At 36.7% G+C, this 20,933-nt stretch overlaps 1 protein-coding gene across 8 annotated transcripts in view; it reads left to right on the forward strand.

Moving 5' to 3' along the window:
• The window catches only part of LOC137629511 (uncharacterized), a 172,772-nt gene that overhangs the window by 85,526 nt on the left and 66,313 nt on the right, over positions 1-20,933 (forward strand). For all 8 annotated transcript variants that reach the window (XM_068360867.1, XM_068360875.1, XM_068360871.1 and 5 more), the window contains exons 12-20: positions 5,393-5,569; positions 7,668-7,868; positions 10,114-10,293; positions 14,277-14,357; positions 14,661-14,834; positions 18,422-18,463; positions 19,087-19,257; positions 19,876-19,914; positions 20,228-20,287. In XM_068360867.1, coding sequence (XP_068216968.1) covers positions 5,393-5,569; positions 7,668-7,868; positions 10,114-10,293; positions 14,277-14,357; positions 14,661-14,834; positions 18,422-18,463; positions 19,087-19,257; positions 19,876-19,914; positions 20,228-20,287 — 1,125 coding nt within the window. The remainder of the gene's footprint in view (positions 1-5,392; positions 5,570-7,667; positions 7,869-10,113; positions 10,294-14,276; positions 14,358-14,660; positions 14,835-18,421; positions 18,464-19,086; positions 19,258-19,875; positions 19,915-20,227; positions 20,288-20,933) is intronic.

Below are 20,933 nucleotides of genomic sequence, written 5' to 3' on the forward strand. Positions count from 1 at the left end.
GACTCAACCACCCCCAACCTTCCAGCAATTCTTCCAACAATCAACCCCCCTTCTGGAAGAATATGTCCTAGATCTCTTGAACAAGAAGGTGATAAGGAAGGTAAAGTCCACCAGGTTCCAAGGGAGACTGTTTTGTGTCCCCAAGAAAGACTCCGACAAACTCAGAGTCATTTTGGACTTATCCCCCCTCAACAAGTTCATAGCGAACGACAAGTTCAAGATGCTGACTCTTTAACAGATAAGGACCCTTCTGCCTCGAGGTTCTTACACGGTCTCCATAGACCTGGCGAATGCCTACTGGCACGTTCCAATGAACCATCACGCTTCCTCCTACCTAGGATTTCGACTCCAAAGGAAAAGCTACGCCTTCAGGGCCATGCCCTTCGGCCTCAATGTGGCCCCTCGGATCTTCACAAAGCTGGCGGACGCCATAGTACAACAGCTCCGCCTCCGAGACGTCCAGGTGATGGCCTACCTCGACGATTGGCTAGTCTGGGCTCCATCGCCCGAGGATTGTTTAAAATCCTGCAGCAAAGTCACCCAGTACCTAGAACACCTGGGATTCAAGATAAACGTGAAGAAATCTCGCCTCTCTCCAGCTCAGAAGTTCCAATGGTTAGGAATCCAATGGAACCTTCAGTCACACCGCCTTTCCATCCCCCAGAAGAAAAGGAAGGAAATAGCAGGGTCTGTCAAGCGACTACTGAAATCCAAGCGGATCTCAAGACGCCAGTAGGAACGAGTTCTAGGCTCTCTACAGTTCGCCTCAGTAACAAACCCGGTGCTTCGTGCACAGCTAAAGGATGCCGCGGGAGTCTGGAGACGTTCTGCATCCATCGCTCGAAGAGACCTCAAGAGACGGCTCCCAAACAGACTTCGACTTCTCCTCAAGCCGTGGTCGGAAGCAAAGGCCCTGTAAAGGTCCATTCCTCTTCAACACCCACCTCCATCACTCAACATCCACACGGACGCTTCGCTGGAGGGTTGGGGAAGTCACTCCCACCAAAAACAGGCTCAAGGCACATGGTCTCCCCTGTTCAAGACGTTTCACATCAACATCTTGGGGGCCATGGCGGTCCTTCTAACTCTGAAGAAACTCTCCCCGCCTCCCTCGATCCATATTCGTCTAACCCTAGACAACTCGGTGGTAGTTCGATGTCTCAATCGCCAAGGCTCAAGATCGCCCCAGATAAATCAGGTGCTTCTGACAATCTTCCGTCTGGCAGAGAAGAAGAAATGGCACCTGTCTGCAGTTCACCTACAAGGGTTCCGCAACGTGACAGCGGACGCTCTATCTCGGACAAGCCCGATAGAGTCGGAATTGTCTCTAGACGCAAGATCATTCTCCTTCATCTCTCACCAAGTCCCAGAACTTCAGATCGATCTCTTCGCAACGAGCGACAACAATCAACTTCCTCGGTATGTGGCCCCGTACGAGGACCCCAAGGCAGAAGCAGTGGATGCCATGTCACTGGACTGGAACAGATGGTCCAAGATCTACCTGTTCCCTCCCACCAACCTTCTGCTGAAAGTCCTCTCCAAGTTGAGAACCTTCAAAGGGACAGCGGCCCTAGTGGCTCCCAAGTGGCCCCGGAGCAACTGGTACCCCCTGGTCCTGGAGCTGCAGCCCAAGCTGATCCCTCTCCCGGGCCCAGTTCTCTCCCAACAAGTACAGAAGTCGACTGTCTTCGCTTCATCATCGAAAATCAAGGACCTTCATCTCATGATTTTCTCTCCCTAGCCGCAAAGAAGAGGTTTGGGATCTCGAAGAAAAGTCTAGACTTCCTCGAGGAATACAAGACCGAATCCACAAGACGGCAATACGAATCATCTTGGAGAAAATGGGTCTCTTTCGTCAAGGCAAAAAATCCTAAGGAAATCACCATTGATTTCTGCATGTCCTTCTTCATTCACATTCATGGACAGGGATTAGCAGCCAATACGATCTCGACTTGCAAATCGGCCTTGACTAGACCACTGTTGTATGCCTTCCAAATTGATCTGTCCAGCGACATCTTCAATAAACTGCCGAAAGCATGCGCTCGTCTACGCCCAGCACCCCCACCAAAACCGATCTCCTGGTCATTGGACAAGGTGCTCCATTTCGCCTCCAACTTGGATAATGATTCATGCCCTCTCAAGGATCTGACTCAGAAAGTTATATTTCTCTTTGCTCTTGCTTCAGGAGCCCGAGTCAGCGAAATAGTGGCATTGTCAAGAGAAGAGGGTCACATCCTGTTTACTGATTCAGGAGACATTACCCTCTCCCCGGATCTGACGTTTCTCGCCAAAAATGAATTACCCACCAAAAGATGGGGCCTCTGGAGAATATGCCCCCTGAAGGAAGATGCCTCTCTATGCCCAGTAGAGAGCCTCAAGGTCTATCTTCGCAGAACTTCGAACTTTGGTGGAGGCCAACTCTTCAAAGGAGAAACATCGGGCAACGATCTGTCACTGAAACAACTAAGAGCGAAAATCACCTACTTCATTTGCAGAACGGATCCTGACAGTACACCCGCCGGTCACGATCCTAGAAAAGTTGCATCGTCTCTGAATTTCTTTCAGAGTATGGACTTCGAAAGCCTTAAAAGCTTCACAGGCTGGAAGTCCTCGCGTGTTTTCTTCAAACATTATGCGAAACAAGTGCACGAAGTCAAACATTTTGTGGTAGCCGCAGGTAGTGTTATGAAACCTGCACCTAACTCTGCATAGAACAGCGAGTTACTTGGGACTCTAACTCTTCGGGTGCCTATGTTGACCCTCGAGCGATACGTAGTGATGTCGAAAACACTTAGTGCTTTCTTATAACTGTTCTTATCCCAGGTGAAATGTCATAGTCGTCACACAAGTGCCGCATGCCTAGAGCATGATGTGTTTAATTAAAGACTGACGTTCCTTGAGAACGAGTGCCTACTAATAAATTTGAAATTCCCTTTCAGATTCAAGAGCAAGTCTTTATTACTATGTACATTATAATTTACTGTAAATTAACTTTACTTATTACTGCAATTCATTTAATTTTCTGCAATTGTGAAATAAAATTCCTATTTTATTACTTGTGCGTCTCAATCCGCTCCTACTTATACCTGTACTATGAAATACATGCCTGTCATAGTTTTATTATCCCTTCCCTATGGTTCATGGAGATACTAAGGTCCTAACCCTTATTATATATTCACCTTCGCAATGTAATATTCCAATACGAATACTTACTCTTCATATCCTAGAGACAAAACTCTCCTTCTCGACACACAGTGTCCAACCACCACTTGTCTGCCTTCGAGAATGTTCCGATACGAATGCCAACCATTCAGTCTCGTCTCCAAGTTCTTCAGGTTCTTCTAGCAAGGTGAATAGCCCTTCGATAACCACTTTGATCTCGGCATGGCCCGTGGGAACTTCACTGCCAAGGGGGGCAGGAAGATTCTTCCCTACGGTTCTTTTATTAAGATTACTATGCTACATTGTTCAAAGCCCTTGGCACTTACCTAATAGGGGAAAATCTACCACGATACATTGATTCTCTGGTATTCTTCCATCAGGACGCCATGGCTTTAGCCCAAAAAACGGATTTTGAGCGAAGCGAAAAATCTATTTTTGGGTGAGATAGCCATGGCATCCTGATGGACCCTCCCTGCTACTTCGTCCAGTTTTTTAGGTCCCACCCTACTCTGCTGTATCATGGTGATCGGCAAGCAACTGGCTTCAGGATGGGGACGGACGTGACGTCATTTAGAAATGGCGCCCGTTTGTTTACGTCTCGAGTACCAAAAGTAGCCACGGACGAGATTAGCTGTGGAACGGCTCCCAGCTATTCTCCGCCCTTACACACCGAAGTGTTAACTCTGTTCGGCGTGTAGATAGCTATGTGGCGCGTTAATACATGCGTCCCCTGTTGATATACGATGTCTTAAAAGGGAAACCTTTAGGATACTCGCTCCAGAAGTTAGAATTCTGTGATAACCTGTGGTTAAATTCTCTGGGAATATCTTAGTAGTTATTTACCCAAGGAAGCTTCCAAAAAGGAACCTTCCATCAGGACGCCATGGCTATCTCACCCAAAAATAGATTTTTCGCTTCGCTCAAAATCCGTTTTCCTTGCTGTCATCTCATTCTTTACAAATGCTCTGTACATATTTTTTTTTTTTTTTGTAATACCTTACATTTGTTCCACGGGTATTTACATGTAGAATATTACTGAACACAAGCAAATATGTATTTTTATATATTTTTGTCTAGAAAGAGAGAGAGAGAGAGAGAGAGAGAGAGAGAGAGAGAGAGAGAGAGAGAGAGAGAGAGAGAGAGAGAGAGCTAAACATTTCTACATCAAATTCTTTGAGTACCTTCTAACAAAAAGGATTTTCCTTGCTGTCATTTCATTCTTTACAAATGCTCTGTACATATTTTTTTTTTTTTTTTTTTTTTGTAATACCTTACATTTGTTCCACAGGTATTTACATGTAGAATATTACTGAACACATTTAAACTTATCCTAGTCAAACTGAGATTGGTGTTTGGGTGGAGAGGGTGCATAGGGACTGATCATATTTTTATATGGCCTGTCCCCTAGGGCATTGTCACTGTCCCATGCCTCTGGCATTCATAAGAGGCCTTTAAAGGAGTGTGTACACTGAGGGATCATACCCTACAGCTGAAGCACATGTTTTGCTTAGTGTTAATGGCGAGTTGTGTCCATTGTCCATTAGTTTAGCTTAATTTGGTGAGTGTGCTCAATTAATTTTCCTCAAACTCATATGTGTTTGTTAATATATGTAATTAGTTGGTTAGCCAAGACATCAGCCACTCATTGAAGTGCTACCTTTAGAGAGTTATTGGGTCTTTTGACTGGCTAGATAGTACTACACTGGATCCCTCTGTTTATGGCTCATTTTTCCTTTTGCCTACACATACACCGATAGTCTTGCCGATTCTTTACATATTCTCCTCTTTTCTCATACACCTGACAACACTAAGATAACTAAAAATTCTTCTTTACTCAATGCATTAACTACTGTACTTAATTGTTCAGTTGCTACTTTCCTCTTGATAAGGCTAGAAGGGACTCCTTAGCTATGGTAAGCAGCTCTTCCAGGAGAAGGACGCACAAAAATCAAACCATTATTCTTTAGTCTTGGGTAGTGCCGTAGCCTCTGTACCATGGCCTTCCATTGTCTTGGGTTAGAGTTTTCTTGCTTAAGGGTACAATCAAGTGCACTTATTCTGTCTGTTTCCTTATTTCCTTTCCTGAATGTGTTATTTTCCCTGTTGAAGCCCTTGGGCTTGTAATATGCTGCTTTTCCAAATAGGATTGTAGCTTGACTAGTAATCATCATAGTGATAATGATTATATTATAGATTGTTTATATGTACACCAATGAATGACTTTTTGCAGACAGGGCACATGTTCGGCTAACAGTTGATGGACAATTGTGTCACTTCCCTTTTCGTCACATGGAACAGCTGCACTACACCTGCACACTGCATGGATCAACAGAGCCCTGGTGTGCAACATCTGTCGATGAGAATAACGAAGTCATTCAGAATGGTACATGTGCCATTCATGTTATAAGTAAGTGCAATATGGAAATCACTTTCTCATTGCCATTAGATTAATGATCATCTCCATTTTTTGTTCACAAGATATCTCAGGTAACATAGAGAGTTATTGCAATAGGAATTTGTTTATATTTTGAAGTGAATCCAGGTCATAACCTGGATTTTACATTCTTTTTCTTGGATGGAGGATTATATTTTCTAGTCTTTTAACTCTTATATCTTTAAGTATCATGCTTGACAGTAGTTCAGAATGTATTCCATAATTATTTGAAGAATTGGATTTATTTCAGAATTTACTCTCTATAGCTCTGGAGAATTTTTTTTTCTCGATATGTAATCGGATAAGTTACTTGGAATTACTTTTTAGTGGTCAAATTAATATTTGTAATTTGAAGCCAGAGTCTGCTGTGTGTATTAATTTTCCTTTTTTATTTAAAAAAAGCTCTTGTTTTTTATTAAGAATGGCAAGTAGAAAAAAATTTTGAAATGAGGAAAATATATCCATTACTTAATAAAGAAATTAGATAATAAATACAGTATTATATATTATCTTGATTCTTATCGAAACTATACAAAAGAAAGTATTGTCTTAATACAGAAGAATCTGGTACTATAAAGAAATTAGCTATTGATACTTTCCATGTGAGTATTGATGATATCATTAAAAGCTTAGCCACAATCCACTTTGGATTCAAAGTTTTATAAAAAAATCTACCATTATTGTGTAAGCATTCGGAAAGTTGAACTTTTGGTGAATCAGACTAATTGTGTAACTCCAGTTATATTGTCTACTCTAAGGCCATGAGCTTATCAAGCAACTTTTCTTGCTTTGACGGATCTTTCTTTCCTTTACTCACCCACTATGCTGACATATAGACCAAATTGCATCCCATAGCCACGTCTACCAGAGTCCAAAGGCCCTTTTTATATTTTGATTATCGCTACGGAAATGTTAGTATCGCAACATTTGGCATTAGCTTGTCCCTTCCTGTCGTATTTAAAACTCAAAAAAGTTGTTTTCAATTGCTTTTTAAATCCATGTTGATCAATAACTCTTAGTACCACAATTTCATGTGTAATTGAAAGTTTTTATAACGATTTTATTCAAGAGGTCATGCATTTAAAATTATTTCAGCCTTTCTCCTTTGTGCGTACTTTGGACCAAGTCAGGTCTGCTCTTTCACGGCATATATCTCTCCCTGTCAGTTATAATAGTTAGATGTCCGAGGGAGTTAAGCAGTGATATTCTTAAATATCTTTATAATAACAATGTAATAATAATTGTGATTTCACCATGTTAGTTTGAATTAATATGACTTTTATCAATGTTTCATCAGTTTATTTGGGTGAATTCTCCAATGCTACTAAAAATAACAGTTATAGGGTCGAAAAACTCTCCATTAAATTTAGATTATTATGAGTTTTCATGTCAATATTGATTTTCACATACGGACAAAATGCTTCAGAAACTTGTTTTGAAAAATGATAAAGCTTGAAGCTTCTCTAATTATGTGCACAGTTGTAGTGAAAATGATATTAGTAATTGAAATGATAGTACTGGATTACTAATAATAATAACAACTATGATAACTACCATAATGATAGTAATGATATTCTGAGAAGTGTAACAACATTGAAATAAATATCTCCCATATAAACTATATAAGCTTTAACAAAACAGGAGGAAGAGAAATAAGATAGAATAGTATGCCCGAGTGTACCCTCAAGCAAGAGAACTCTAACCCAAGACAGTGGAAGACCATGGTACAGAGGCTATGGCACTACCCAAAATTATAGAACAATGGTTTGATTTTGGAGTGTCCTTCTAGAAGAGCAGCTTACCATAGCTAAAGAATCTCTTCTACCCTTAGAAAAGGGAAAGTGGCTACTGAACAATTACAGTGCAGTGGTTAACCCCTTGGATGAAGAAGTATTGTTTGGTAATCTCAGTGTTGTCAGGTGTATGAGGACAGAGGAGAATATGTAAAGAATATGGCTGACTATTCAGTGTTCAGTGTATTTGTAGGCTAAAGGACTTTTAATTGGTACATGATGATATTTCTTTACTGTATATAATTTTGGCATTTTAAGAGTCATTCCATAACCAATAGGAGCAAGGGAGCTGATCCTTACAACCGAAGGCGAAGAATGCAGTCAGCAGTATCTACCCGGAGAAGAGAAGTACCAGGAGATGATCACAGAGGGGGACAACTACGGCTTATGCTACACAAAAACAGCAGTATCACAACTGACGGCCATAGAAACGTCCGTGTCTATCAAGAAGCGCGTCAAAAGTGTGTTGATCGACAGCGGTAAGTTTAGTAACATAATTTTCTTTAGGTGGGTTCTCTTGCAGGTGGCCTTTAACTCAATTGTTTCAGAGGTGGTTGTGGGGAAATATAAATCAATTCTCTTTTGTTTGGCCTTTTATGGGTTGTTGTGGCCCGATTGGTTACGTCTCTGCCTGGTGTTTGCCAGTCGGGGGTACGAAGTGCCATTAGTGCCTGCAACTTACCATCCTTGTGAGCTAAGGTTGAGGGGTTTGGGGGAGCCTATAGGTCTATCTGCTGAGTCATCTGCAGCCACTGCCTGGCCCTCCCTGGTCCTAGCTTGGGTGGAGAGGAGGCTTGGGCGCCGATCATATGTATATATGTATATAGGGCATTGTCCTGCATGCTAGGGCAATGTCACTGTCCCTTGCCTCTGCCATTCATGAGCGACCTTTAAAACCTTTAAACCTTGAAAATGTTGTACAGAAGGTCCTCAACTTACAAACTTAAGACTCCAAGAAGTTGTTTTTAAGTTGAATTTTGTTAGATTTTGACCTAGGATAGGCCTAACCTGACTACCATACCTATGATTTCCAGCTACAGAAGTCAGTAAATAGTCCCGTTTCGTATGAAATAAATATCAGGTTATTGCAAATGCTGTTTTGCTTACTGTATTAAATGATATGATGTTTTTTTATATTTCTTTACCTTATCACAGTATACTAACATTTGATACAATATCTGAGATTTACAATTTCAGTTGGATTTGTGTTTATATCTCCGAATGTTTGTAAAATAATTTTACCTAATTTTGAGTTTTATTTATATAAAGATATGACATCAAATTATTTGCAGTACTCTACTGATGGTTGTAGACCTTTGCGATCTCTTCTCCATTTAGTCAACAAGACCAATGAATATACTAATGCAATAAAAATAACAGAAAAAGTATGCGCACAGTGCCACTAGCTGTTTATGCACGAAGTTCTAAGCAGTAAGTCTGAAGCATAATGCAAGTCTTGATCCGTCAAATATTTGGTACGTGGGGTAGTGTATTGTACAGAACTCATCATATATTATACTAAAATCACTATAAGCACACTGAATATGTACAAGTTTTTTTTACACCACAACGTGATTATACATATAAAGAACACGCAAGGAGAGACAATGCAAGACTGAGGTTGAGTGATCAAGAGATGTGGTATTGTGCTGTGTGGAGAGAGAAATGCCGCAAAGCATGCTAAGTGCAAAGAAGCATGGTCGGTTTGAAATCGTTGGGCCATGAAAGGGCTTGTCACAAAACTGCAAATATCTGACTTTTTATTTAATAGGTTATACTGTTATCTGTATTATGAACGATCAAAATCAAGAAGAAAGAACCTGCAAATAGGAAGGGCAGACTGTATATGCATAAAAATAAGACCATTTGACACTATAGGTATATGTATAAAAAGTGCCATGTGGACTTTTCAAGAGGTTTTACACCTAGAAATCCTTCTGTAGGGTTCCTAGACATAAAAAGATTACCACTAACTGTTTACAGCGATAGCAACATCTTTTTCTTCAAAATGTGGCTCTGGGTACCAACAATGTCAATCATGGCTGTCAATATAAACTGCTTTCCTCCTTGTACAAGGCTTACAAATCCTTGAATTGCATATTCATGGCAGAGTACGGTATTGCAATGCTATTAGAGGGGATTAGGTTGTCATCTTCCACATCAATAGTTTTCGGGCTTATCATTATAGAGGACGCACCACAAAATGTATTCAACTTATCATAATTTTAAAAATTTCTACTGCCATTGATGACAACTAACTTTTCTTCTACCAACTATTTTGTAATTTGTATCATAAAGTTATAGAAACTAGAGCAATATCAATTATCATTCATGACCATAGTCTTTTAACTAGATCTCTATGAACAGAATCCTCAAGGAATCTCAAATAACTTTGTGGTAATACGAATTTAAGAATATGTAAACTTTTTTGTCATACAAATTTGATATATATAGACAAAATTTGTTTTTTATAGTCATATACTGAACTAAATATACGAATTATATGTTAATTACATCATATAATGTGAGACTCGATTAAATTTCTTGCGATTGAAATTTCACTGGCAAGTGTACATCGCAAAACCAATTACCAAGGAACCCAGATATAATAGTAAATAGACAAGAATGACTTCAACCAATAATTGGACGCTTTTGTTTTATGTTCTATAGGGCTCCTCAACAACATCAATGGTGAAAAAACAAAATATAATTTTTCTTTTCCAGGCTACACACGCAATGGACTGACAAAAGGTGGAAGGAGTTGTCAGTTTCCCTTTACCCTGGGAGGGGAGAAGTTTTACGGATGTGTAGTCACTGCCCATCGTCCGGCCTGGTGCCTTGCTGAAGCCAGTGATAGCTATGGAGCTGGGATTCTCAAGAGTGAAGAATGTACTGACCCTTCTTGTGAGTGACGCTTTGAACTGGTTTTAAATCTCTCCTCTTTATTCATCTTGAATTCAGTTATGAAGTAACACATATACACACACGCACATATAGTATATATGTATATATATTATATATATATATATATATATATATATATATATATATATATATATATTTATATATATATATATATATATATATATATATATATATATATATATATATATATATATATATATATATATATATATATATATATATATATATATATATACTGTATATATATATATATATATATATATATATATATATATATATATATATATATATATATATATATATATACAGTATATATATATATATATATATATATATATATATATATATATATATATATATATATATATATATATATATATCATCAGTTATGCCCAATAAGAATAGCCTATAAATGTATATGAGTATGATGTGTTTGTGTTATAATTTATATGAAATGCCTGATAAAAATGCAGTACTGTAATATGTTATGCAGTAATAATTGTAATGATATTAATATTCTCCTGCTTTCCTAAATCTCAGGATGAAATAACCGAGTCCTTATATATGTTTTTCCTAAAATACTGTATGGTTTAATACATCCACAAAATGGTCACTGTTCTAGAGTGTGGTCAGCATCTTCCTCACCACTGTGTTAAATATTACTACCGAGTTTATTAGTTCAAATGGCATCCTTTTGAATTGGTAAAAGTCACTCATCACTATGAAATCTGTCTTCTTCAGTGATGCTTCTTCCTTGGGGAAGTGCCAAGATCCCTTGTTCGTCTTCACTTTTGCAAAGAACTTGCCATTTTAAGTTTCACTATACAGTAATAGATTTTGGGCTTTCCATTTGTTCATTGTCAAATCTAGTCACTGCATTTTCTGACCCATATTTAACATACTATATCCATATTTTTGCCATGCCTTCACTCTTGAATAACAAGAATCATTTCTATATTTAGTGCCTAAAGTTTTGGGGCTATTCATGTCATTCCTAGAATATCATCATCATCATTCCCTCTTACGCCTATTGACGCAAAGAGCCTCAGTTAGATTTGGCCAGTTATCTCTATCTTGCGCTTCTAGTTGAATACTTCTACATTCATCATCTCCTACTTCGCATTTCCTAGTCCTCAGCCATGTAGGCCTGGGTCTTCCAACTCTTCTAGTGCCTTGTGGAGCCCAATTGAACTTTTGGTGAACTAATCTCTCTTGGGAAGTGCGAAGAGCATGACCAAACCATCTCCATCTAACCCTCCTCATGATCTCATCAACATATGGCAGTCAAGTAATTTCTTTTATACAGTAGTTTCTTTTCTAATCCTGTATTGCCATTTAACTCCCAATATCCCTCTGCATGCTTTGTTCTCAAATCTACTAAATATATTGGAGATTGTTTCATTGTCTTACCATGACTCATGTCCATAGAGTAACGCCGATCTCACTAAACTGATATATAGTCTGATTTTTATATGTAATTTCAGGCGATTTTATTTCCAAATTTAACTTAACCTAGCCATTGTTTGATTTGTTTTTTTTTAGTCTTTCACTAAACTCTAATTATAAAGACCCTCTATTGGAGATCATAGTTCCTACCTCATTAATCCTTTCTCCCTCCAATGATATTTCAACTTCCATTGCATACTCCGTTGTCGTCATCTCTGTCTTTCTTCTATTTATCTTTAGCCCAACCTCTTGTGATATTTCATGCATTCTGGTAAGCAAGCATTGCAAATCCTGTGGTGTTCCGCTAACATAGGAATATAGTAAAGAATATGTTTTAGCTGTAACTAGCTGTTCCATTGTAACTTTGATATATTTTTTTCAGTGAAGTCATCATATGATTACTGGTTAAATTGTTCTTTTAATCTTCAAATAGCTGTAGTATCAGCTGATTCTGCCACTTTCTCAGTAATATTAGTACTGATAAGGTAGTAGCTTGGCCAGGGCACCAGCCGCCCGTCGAGATACTACCACTAGAGAGGTATTGGATCCTTTGACTGGCCAGACAGTAATGCATTGGATCTCTCTCTCTGGTTACGGCTTATTATTTCTTTGCCTACACTTACACAGAATAGTCTGGCCTATTCTTTACATATTCTCGTCTTTCCTCATACACCTGACAACAATGAGATACTAAACACTTCTTCACCCAAGAGTTAATTACTGTACTGCAATTTGCTCAGTGTACTTTCCTCTTGGTAAGGGTAGAAGAGACTCTTTAGCTATGGTAAGCAGCTCTTCTAGGAGGACACTCCAAAATTGAACCATTGTTCTCTAGTCTTGGGTAGTGCCATAGCCCCTGTACCATGGTCTTCCACTGTCTTGGGTTAGAGTTCTCTTGCATGAGGGTACACTCGGGCACACTATTCTATCTTATTTTTATTTTTTTTCTTCCTCTTGTTTTTTTGAAATGGTGTGTTGGGCAGGCTTAATAGAAGGGCCATGGATGCCTGGTGGTTTATCAAGAGGTTGTCTTTTCCTTTTTCTGATTCTTTTTCTTCTCAAAACCATCCTTACTGTCCTCCCTTCAGTTGAAGTGGCTATCCTGGAGGGTATTTAGCCTTGCATGGTGTATCCACTCCTCCATGTTGACCAATTTTTCTGACTTTTTACTATAGTCTATGGGTATCATCAATCACTCTATTTATAATTCTGTACATATTGTTTTTGTTATAATTCTTGTTAATCTAGTTTTTAAGTATGATGTTTCTTTTTTATTTCTATTAATTCTTATGCTGTCTGGAGACATTGAGCGAAATCCGGGACCAGTACGTCTTAGATTTCGTCAATGTCGTCTTCTGTATTGCAATATTCGTGGTCTTCATGCAAATATCCAAAACCTTACAGTTGCATCCAGACATTATGATATTCTTTTGTGCTCAGAAACTGTTGTTCTAATATGAGGCACTCATCTGAGCTCCTTATAACTGGTTTTAAGAAGCCAATAATGTTGAAACGTGATGCCATCCCTAGGGCCAGGGGAATGGCGGTGTATATTAGGACCGGGTACCCTGCTTCTCATAAGTCCTGCTATCAACGTGGATGTCATGAGATTCAGGTAATAAATGTTTGTGGCAGGCATAACAACTTTTATTTGTGTTCGATCTACCGGAATCCAGACATGGATGATTCTATCTTCGATTGTCTTCTCACCATTATGGCTAAGATACAAGAAGATGATAGAAAGGCTTCTTTTGTCTTTGTTGGTGATTTTAATGCTCACCATAGGGAGTGGTTAAGTTTTATCTCTCCCACCGATCTCCATGGCTTAAGAGCTTTAGACTTTGCCTCTGAATCAGGCTGTGAGCAAATCATAAATGAAGCTACTCACAGGTCTGGTAATTGCTTGGACCTCGTATAAACTGACTCCCCTGGCGTTATAACTAGTAAGGTTGGTTCTCCAGTTGGGACATCTGATCATGCATTGATTTCATTAGTAGTGAAGACTGAGCAGCCTGTCCCTGATATATCATACTCTTATAAAATTTATATGAAATTCCAAGCAGACTGGAATGGGATTTTGCATGATCTTTTGTGGTTGAATTGGTCACAATTATATAGTAGTGTAGATCCTGTTGTCCTTTTGAATGAGAATCTAGTCAACATAATTGATAGGCGTAATCCTTTTCGTGTGCTGAGGTATCGAGTGAAGGACAAACCGTGGTTCAATGATGATTGTAGACGTGCTTATTTGGAGAAGCAGGAGGCCTATCATCTTTGGAAGGGTAACATCAGATTTGACCTGGAACAACTATACTCAGCTTCGAGCTTTTTCTCAGAGTTTATGCCTCGACTGAAAAGGAGTACAATTTAACCATAAAAGAAACACTTTCTGGTACAACTCAGGAACATAAATGGTGGTCTACCCTTAAATCTGCACTTGAAATAAACAAGAGTCTCTTTTGCATCTTATGAAAGAAAGAAATTCTTCATTTATATCCATTCTTCTCTCATTTCAGATTTAGGAACAGAAATCCGTGAACTGATCCTGACCAATGCTCTCCCCAACTCTACTGTTACTGATGGATTTAATCCTATAGGTAATAATCACTATTATTATTATTATTATTATTATTATTATTATTATTATTATTATTATCAAGAAGTAATCATAATAATAATAATAATAATAATAATAATAATAATAATAATAATAATTACTATTATTGACATAAATTACTAGAGTCATGAGAAGTTTAGAACTAGATATTCATTGTATGTTATTGGAAGAAAATTGTGCTTAACACTAAATTCAATTGAATATTTTGTGCAATTACAGATGTATTGCTAATAAGGTACATGGATTTTCATAGCTGGCAATACTGAAAGCCCTTTGTTTTCAGGAAGTGTACCTCTAATTACATCTCTGTCGGGACGACGATGCATATTCCCATTTAAATATTTTACGGAAATTCACTATGGGTGCATTTACAAAGGAGCAACAAACCCATGGTGTGCTACTAAAATAGACTCGCATGGCAACGCTATCATCAGAGATGCATGTCCTAAGGATTGGGGTAAGTGACTTTATGTAGTTTCACTTTTTAAATTGAACTGGCTAATAAGGGTTTCAGTGCCTCATCCTTTCAAGGGAAATTATCTCTTAACAAGTAGCGTCAACTTCTTTATTAATGTTAACACCTGGTTTTGAACCTTAAATAATTCAATTGGCTAATACAGGTTTCAGCGTCTCATCCTATTCCAGTTCTAATTCATCGTCCATTCTTTCTTTCTTTCTCTGTCTACATTTTTTCCCACTTCTATGTGGGGTCGATGTTTCTGGTAAGCTTTCACCATCTACCTCTGTCTCACACCTCATCACCGGTTAATCCCTTTAATCGAAGGTCATCCTTGATACAGTCCACCCACCTTCGCTTTGGTCTCCCTCTTCTTCTCATTCCCTGTACCTCCATTTCCATCACTCTCCTCCCAATATACTGTTCATCTCTTCTCATGACATGACCATACCACCTCAGTCTACTTTCTTGGATCTTATCTGATAGTTTTCTAACTCCTGTGGTACCCCTAATTACCTTATTCCGTATCTTATCTCTTCTTGTCACCCCACACATCCATCTCAACATTCTCATCTCTGCCACATTCATCTTCATTTCTGTACTGATATTTTTTAAGTAAATAATTTCCCTTGACAAGATTTTATTTACACTTTATGATACACACAATTTTCTGTTTTTCTTCTTCTGTATATTTGTTTGCACCTTTTATAACATTAGTAATTATACTACCACGACCCTTTGTATTCTTCCAACCTTCCCAATCTTACACTTTGTTTTCTAAAGTCTTTTTCGGTTGTAACCTCTGAAGAGTGTATTTAGTGCACTACCTACGGAGGTCAGTAATGCTCTCTTGTTCCTAGAAGGCCTGATAATACTATCTATACTATCAAATAATATATTTAGGAGATTTTTAATGTTAGTTTGATTGTTCAAAGAAATATAACCTTTTAATACTATCAAACAATATATTTAGGAGATTTTTAATGTTAGTTTGATTGTTCAAAGAAATATAACCTTTTAATACTATCAAACAATATATTTAGGAGATTTGTAATGTTAGTTTGATTGTTCAAAGAAATATAACCTTTTAATATTGTTGTGAATTCCATAACTTTCATTCATTTCACAACACAGAATCAATGTTGAGTTTTGTCATGCAAAAATCTGTTAAAGTCTGAACACAGCCAAGATTCTCTCGTACGGCTCCTTGCGCAATGTTTATCTTGCAGATTATACCTACAAGTAGCATCAGGAGTATCAGGGATCTCTTCGGAAACCTGTAATTTGTTAGATAACCAAGGGTCAGTTTTAATGATTTTAAGGGGAATTCCAGTATACAAATTTTAAATCCATATTATTATCATTTCCTCTGTATGGACTCGCACATTAAGCCTGTCTTGTTTGTTGAATTTTTTTCATAAGTTCTTACAAACTTCCATGTAATATAGTCATCATAATTATACATGTGTTTAGTTGGTTTGGCATCATCCAAAAGTGTATATGGGATTCGTTTTCATATCCTTACAAGGAAAAGTAGGTAAATATAGTGCTTCGTCTACTGTATTGTTAACTGTGTTATTTATTGTAATCTTTCTTTAAGATATCCATAATTTTTCTATTTGCCCTTTTTATCTTTCCATTTGAACTGGGTTTTTAAACTTAGATTTATAATCGCAGTCATTTGATTTCAAAGATTTTACACAATTGTCTAAGACTTTCACTAATGAACTCAGATGCATTGTCCTAGAGGATCACCTCTGGACACGAATGCCTAGTAATAATCCTAGAATTTAATGCTTCTGCAATGGAGATGGCACTTCTATCTCTTACTGGAGCAATCTCTGTATACCTAGTTAAATGATATATAAGACGAAAAATCTATTAATTATCCCTCATTATTTCAGGAGAGGGTCACATTACCACTACTTGGAATGGATCCAATTATGTGGAGTAATTTCTCTAGTTGAAATCATTAATGTTACCCTTATGTTGATTACAAATATTACATTCTTGAACAAATGTACTTGCCTCTTCTAAGCGGGGCCAGAAATAATTCCTAGCTATGATACAAGTTGTCTTCTTAATTCCAGGGTGAACCGGCAATTTGTGTGAATTGTTTTTTAATGTGTTGGGAATATATAATCGCGAACATTCATTTTCCTCCTTTGACTTTCTCTATAGGATTCCATGATTAACCCTAAATCTGACATGGAGTTTGGATCCTGCAACAATTTTCCTACTATTTTCCTAATAACTGCATCCCTTTTTTGTTCTTCCATTACCTTTTTTAAATCTAAGTCCACTATGTGACAACTAAAACAAGAATTATTGGTGATAATCTGTTTCTTCATGAGCTCTTGATAAATCACTTGCAATCATATTAAACCTTCCAGGAATATACCTAAATTCTGGGGCAATTTCAAGTGCACTAATGAATCCTTTGTTGAATTTCAAGGTATTTTTAAATGGCCTTTTTTTTTTAAAGGTATCAAATTGGCTTATGATTTGTTAATACATTAACCTTATATCCTAATAAAATTTGCCTGAACTTCCACAATACCCAATAAATAGCGAAATACAGTATTCTCTTTCCTTGCTGTTATACTTCTTCTTGGCTACAGTCAATACCCTGCTAGCATAAAAGATGGCTCTCTTTCTTGTCTTCACTCTCTGTAAGATATCCTCTCCTAATCCTGTACTCAAAGTATCACATAATAGGTAAAATTCTTTAGAGAAATCTGTGTACAGTACTCTAAAATAGTACGTTGCATCAACTTTCCTTCATATATTTGAAAAGCTTTCTCTTGTTCATCCTTTCATTCATAATTCCTTTACTTTTTTTGACAATTCAGTTAATGGTTTGGCTATTGATGCAAATCCCTGATTGAAAGGTCTATAGTTGCCTACTTTTCCTTGGAATCTTTGTGAACTTCAAATTTTGTGGAGCAGGATACGCCCCAATGGTATTAACCTTACCAGCTTGCATACATAGTCCTTTTTCTCTAATCACATGCCCTTCATAAGAACTGGCACTTTTTAATCTTTTATCTTTAATCCTGTATTTGTCAATCTTTCTAGTACAATTTCTAACGTCGTGAAGCGACTCAATATATCCTTACTGAATATAATGACGTCATATAAGAGCGTAACAAGGTGATTCAAAGAAATTTAGAAAATAAGACCTATGTTTTTAGAGAATTAAATTGTGTAACAGTAATTATTTATGTAGGATTGAAAAATGTTAAAAGAATAAACCTGCAACATATTTTGGGCTTTCATGGTATGTATCTAATTAGTTGAATTTAAACAACCTCATACCTAGGTTGTCATAAGAATTCCTTATAGCTTTTAGATCAACCAATTGTATTCAATCTTATAGAGCAACCACAAGATGTATATGCTGATTATTGTTTTAATTTACGCATCTTTTTAATTATGTTCAAATTAATTGCATTGTTTTATTCATTACATTTTTTCCTTTTTATGGGGGATCATAATTTTTAATATGTTGAGTGGTGAGATGCAGTTATCAGAATATAGTATAATTATCGCATTATGAATAATAGATTATGTTTTCCCATTTGCAGATACTACAAATCATATGGAACACCTGGTCACATTATTAGCAGGTGAGAAAGACTTCTATGGAGAAAAGGAGTTTTGGCCCCACATAATTTGATTACGTGGAACCATTCATTACTGAGATTGGCTTAAGTTTACATGCTTCATGAAATAAAATCATAAATGTTGGTTGAAGATATATATTGATGATGTAAAATTCTAATGGGATTAGAGAACAAATCATTAGCATTATTTTTATGCACCCAAATCCTACAAAAACATCCAACAATTAGTGGAATAAGTAACAGCCATTTATTGTTTGATTAATTCGTGGCTTAACCCTTTTCCCCCAGGCTATTTGGAAATTTCCAACCCTTAACTCCCAGGGGTTATTTTTTTTCCAGCACATTCTGCAGTATATTTTTTTTCAAATTGCTCTAATAGCCTTAATTTTTGTCATAGAGAGGTCAGGTTGGTCTCATTCTCTTGGAAAATGCATGAATTTTCACAAAAAATTATCAAAAATATGCAAAAAAAAAATTTTAAATAGCATTTTTTAGCAAGGACGTACCGGTACGTCCATGGGGGTAAAGGGATGAGTTTTGTGAAACGTACCAGTACGTCCTTTGGGGGTAAAAGGGTTAATATGTAAAGAATTAAGTGCTGAGATCACACTGATTTATATCCCCAGCCAGGAAAAACATATCGCTGTCGAAAAGTGGGTTGGGGTGTCAGCCATTTGAGCAGGATGGACAGCTCGTCCATGGATGTGTCAAAGAAGAGGGCCAACTCCCTTGGTGTGCTGTTGCTGTCAATTCCAGGAAGGAAGCCGTGATTACCGATTTCTGCGTTGAAGTGGGCGGTAATGAGCAACTTGCGGAAGAGTTTTCATCTTGTTCTTATTACTTGTTATCGTCTCCAATTACTATCTATTTCTTTATAGTAATTTCTCAATGGAAAGATTTCTTTTGAATATTATCCAGCTATCCACATCCGTTGATATTGTGTGCTTTTATTGCAGTTTATTCATCAAATCATAAGTTTTTCTTTGATCTATATTAATTAGTTCATAAAGATAAAGTTATGTACACTTTTGGTAAAGTCAAAGTATTTTCTTGAATATTTATCCAGTAAATAGTTTTCTAACATTACCAGTGTACTATTGATGTGGACGCTCAATATATACCATACTTTTATTTTTATTATGTAAAAAAAGTATTTTTCTAAATTTAAGCCTTAAAATGTAAGTTTTTGAATTCTTAAGAACGAAGATAATACATTCCTTGAAATTTTATTTGTACATCAGTAAAATTTTAAAATCTTTACTGGGTACCATGTATGAATACATTTGAAATATGCATGAGACTCTTCAATGTATATTATAAGAATGCAATTGGAAAACAAAAATTGCTTTGCTCTTTCAACTTTTCTCCTGTCAAATTTCAACAAATAGTTCATTAAATTTATCATTTATTTTCAGAAAACAACACTGGATTAATTACCACCACTGAGTTTGTGGGTAAGTGCAATCACAGTCTTTGATGCAATACAAATTGAAATAATTATATTTATGCTAATAGAAATGATAATTGTGATAGAAATATCTTATAATTTCCATAATCTCCCAATTATTTAGTCTATCATTAAAGATATTAGCATTTGTAAGAAATATTTCGCATCAGGTGTAATTTTATTAACTTAAGTACTGATTAAATGAAGTCATATCTTGCTAAATCTTTATATTCATTATTCTGTAGAGAATAGTAATGTTAGTTAACAATTGTAATTTTAGATTAAGCTCAGATTGATTGGTATTTTTGTTTCGCTTGCAGACTACATTGACACGTTGTTCAGAATTGAACATAACTTTTTGGACCCTTCAAAGAGAGAAGGTAAATAATAGTTACTGTTGTTTTTTTCACTATTTCAAAATATCCTATTTTCTTATTCCCTGTAAATCAAATCTTTACTGATATAGCCATGAAAGAATTTATTATAATCTTATAAGAATATATGAGAATGGTTATGTGGTGCATTTTATATATACATATATATATATATATATATATATATATATATATATATATATATATATATATATATATATATATGTATATATATACTTATATATATCCTTTACTTAAATCTGATGGCCCTGTCACTCACTGTCCGAAGGAAAAGACAACCCTTCTGGCAGATGTGTTTGGCAGTAAGCAAAGTAATAAGAAACTTGAACTTCCTCATTCTTGTGTTCCTAAGGCTAAACTAACTAGTTTAGCTGTTTGATCTGGTGAAATTAAAGCTCTCTTGATGGACTTTGATGCCTATGGAAGTGTAGACCCAAATGTTATGTTTCCTTTGTTTTTTTTTTATAAAGACTGCAGATTTCTTACCTTCAAAGTTATCTGTTATTTTGCGCAAGTTAGCAAGAAGAGGATCTTTTAGCATTTTCTGGAGAATTTGTAGTGCTTTTCCACTATGTAAATGTATTTGTGGTTGCTTAAGTCCAACTGATTACTGCCCAATTTCCATATCTCC

Source organism: Palaemon carinicauda, chromosome 37 (assembly GCF_036898095.1).
Source record: "Palaemon carinicauda isolate YSFRI2023 chromosome 37, ASM3689809v2, whole genome shotgun sequence".
Classification (NCBI taxonomy): domain Eukaryota; kingdom Metazoa; phylum Arthropoda; class Malacostraca; order Decapoda; family Palaemonidae; genus Palaemon; species Palaemon carinicauda.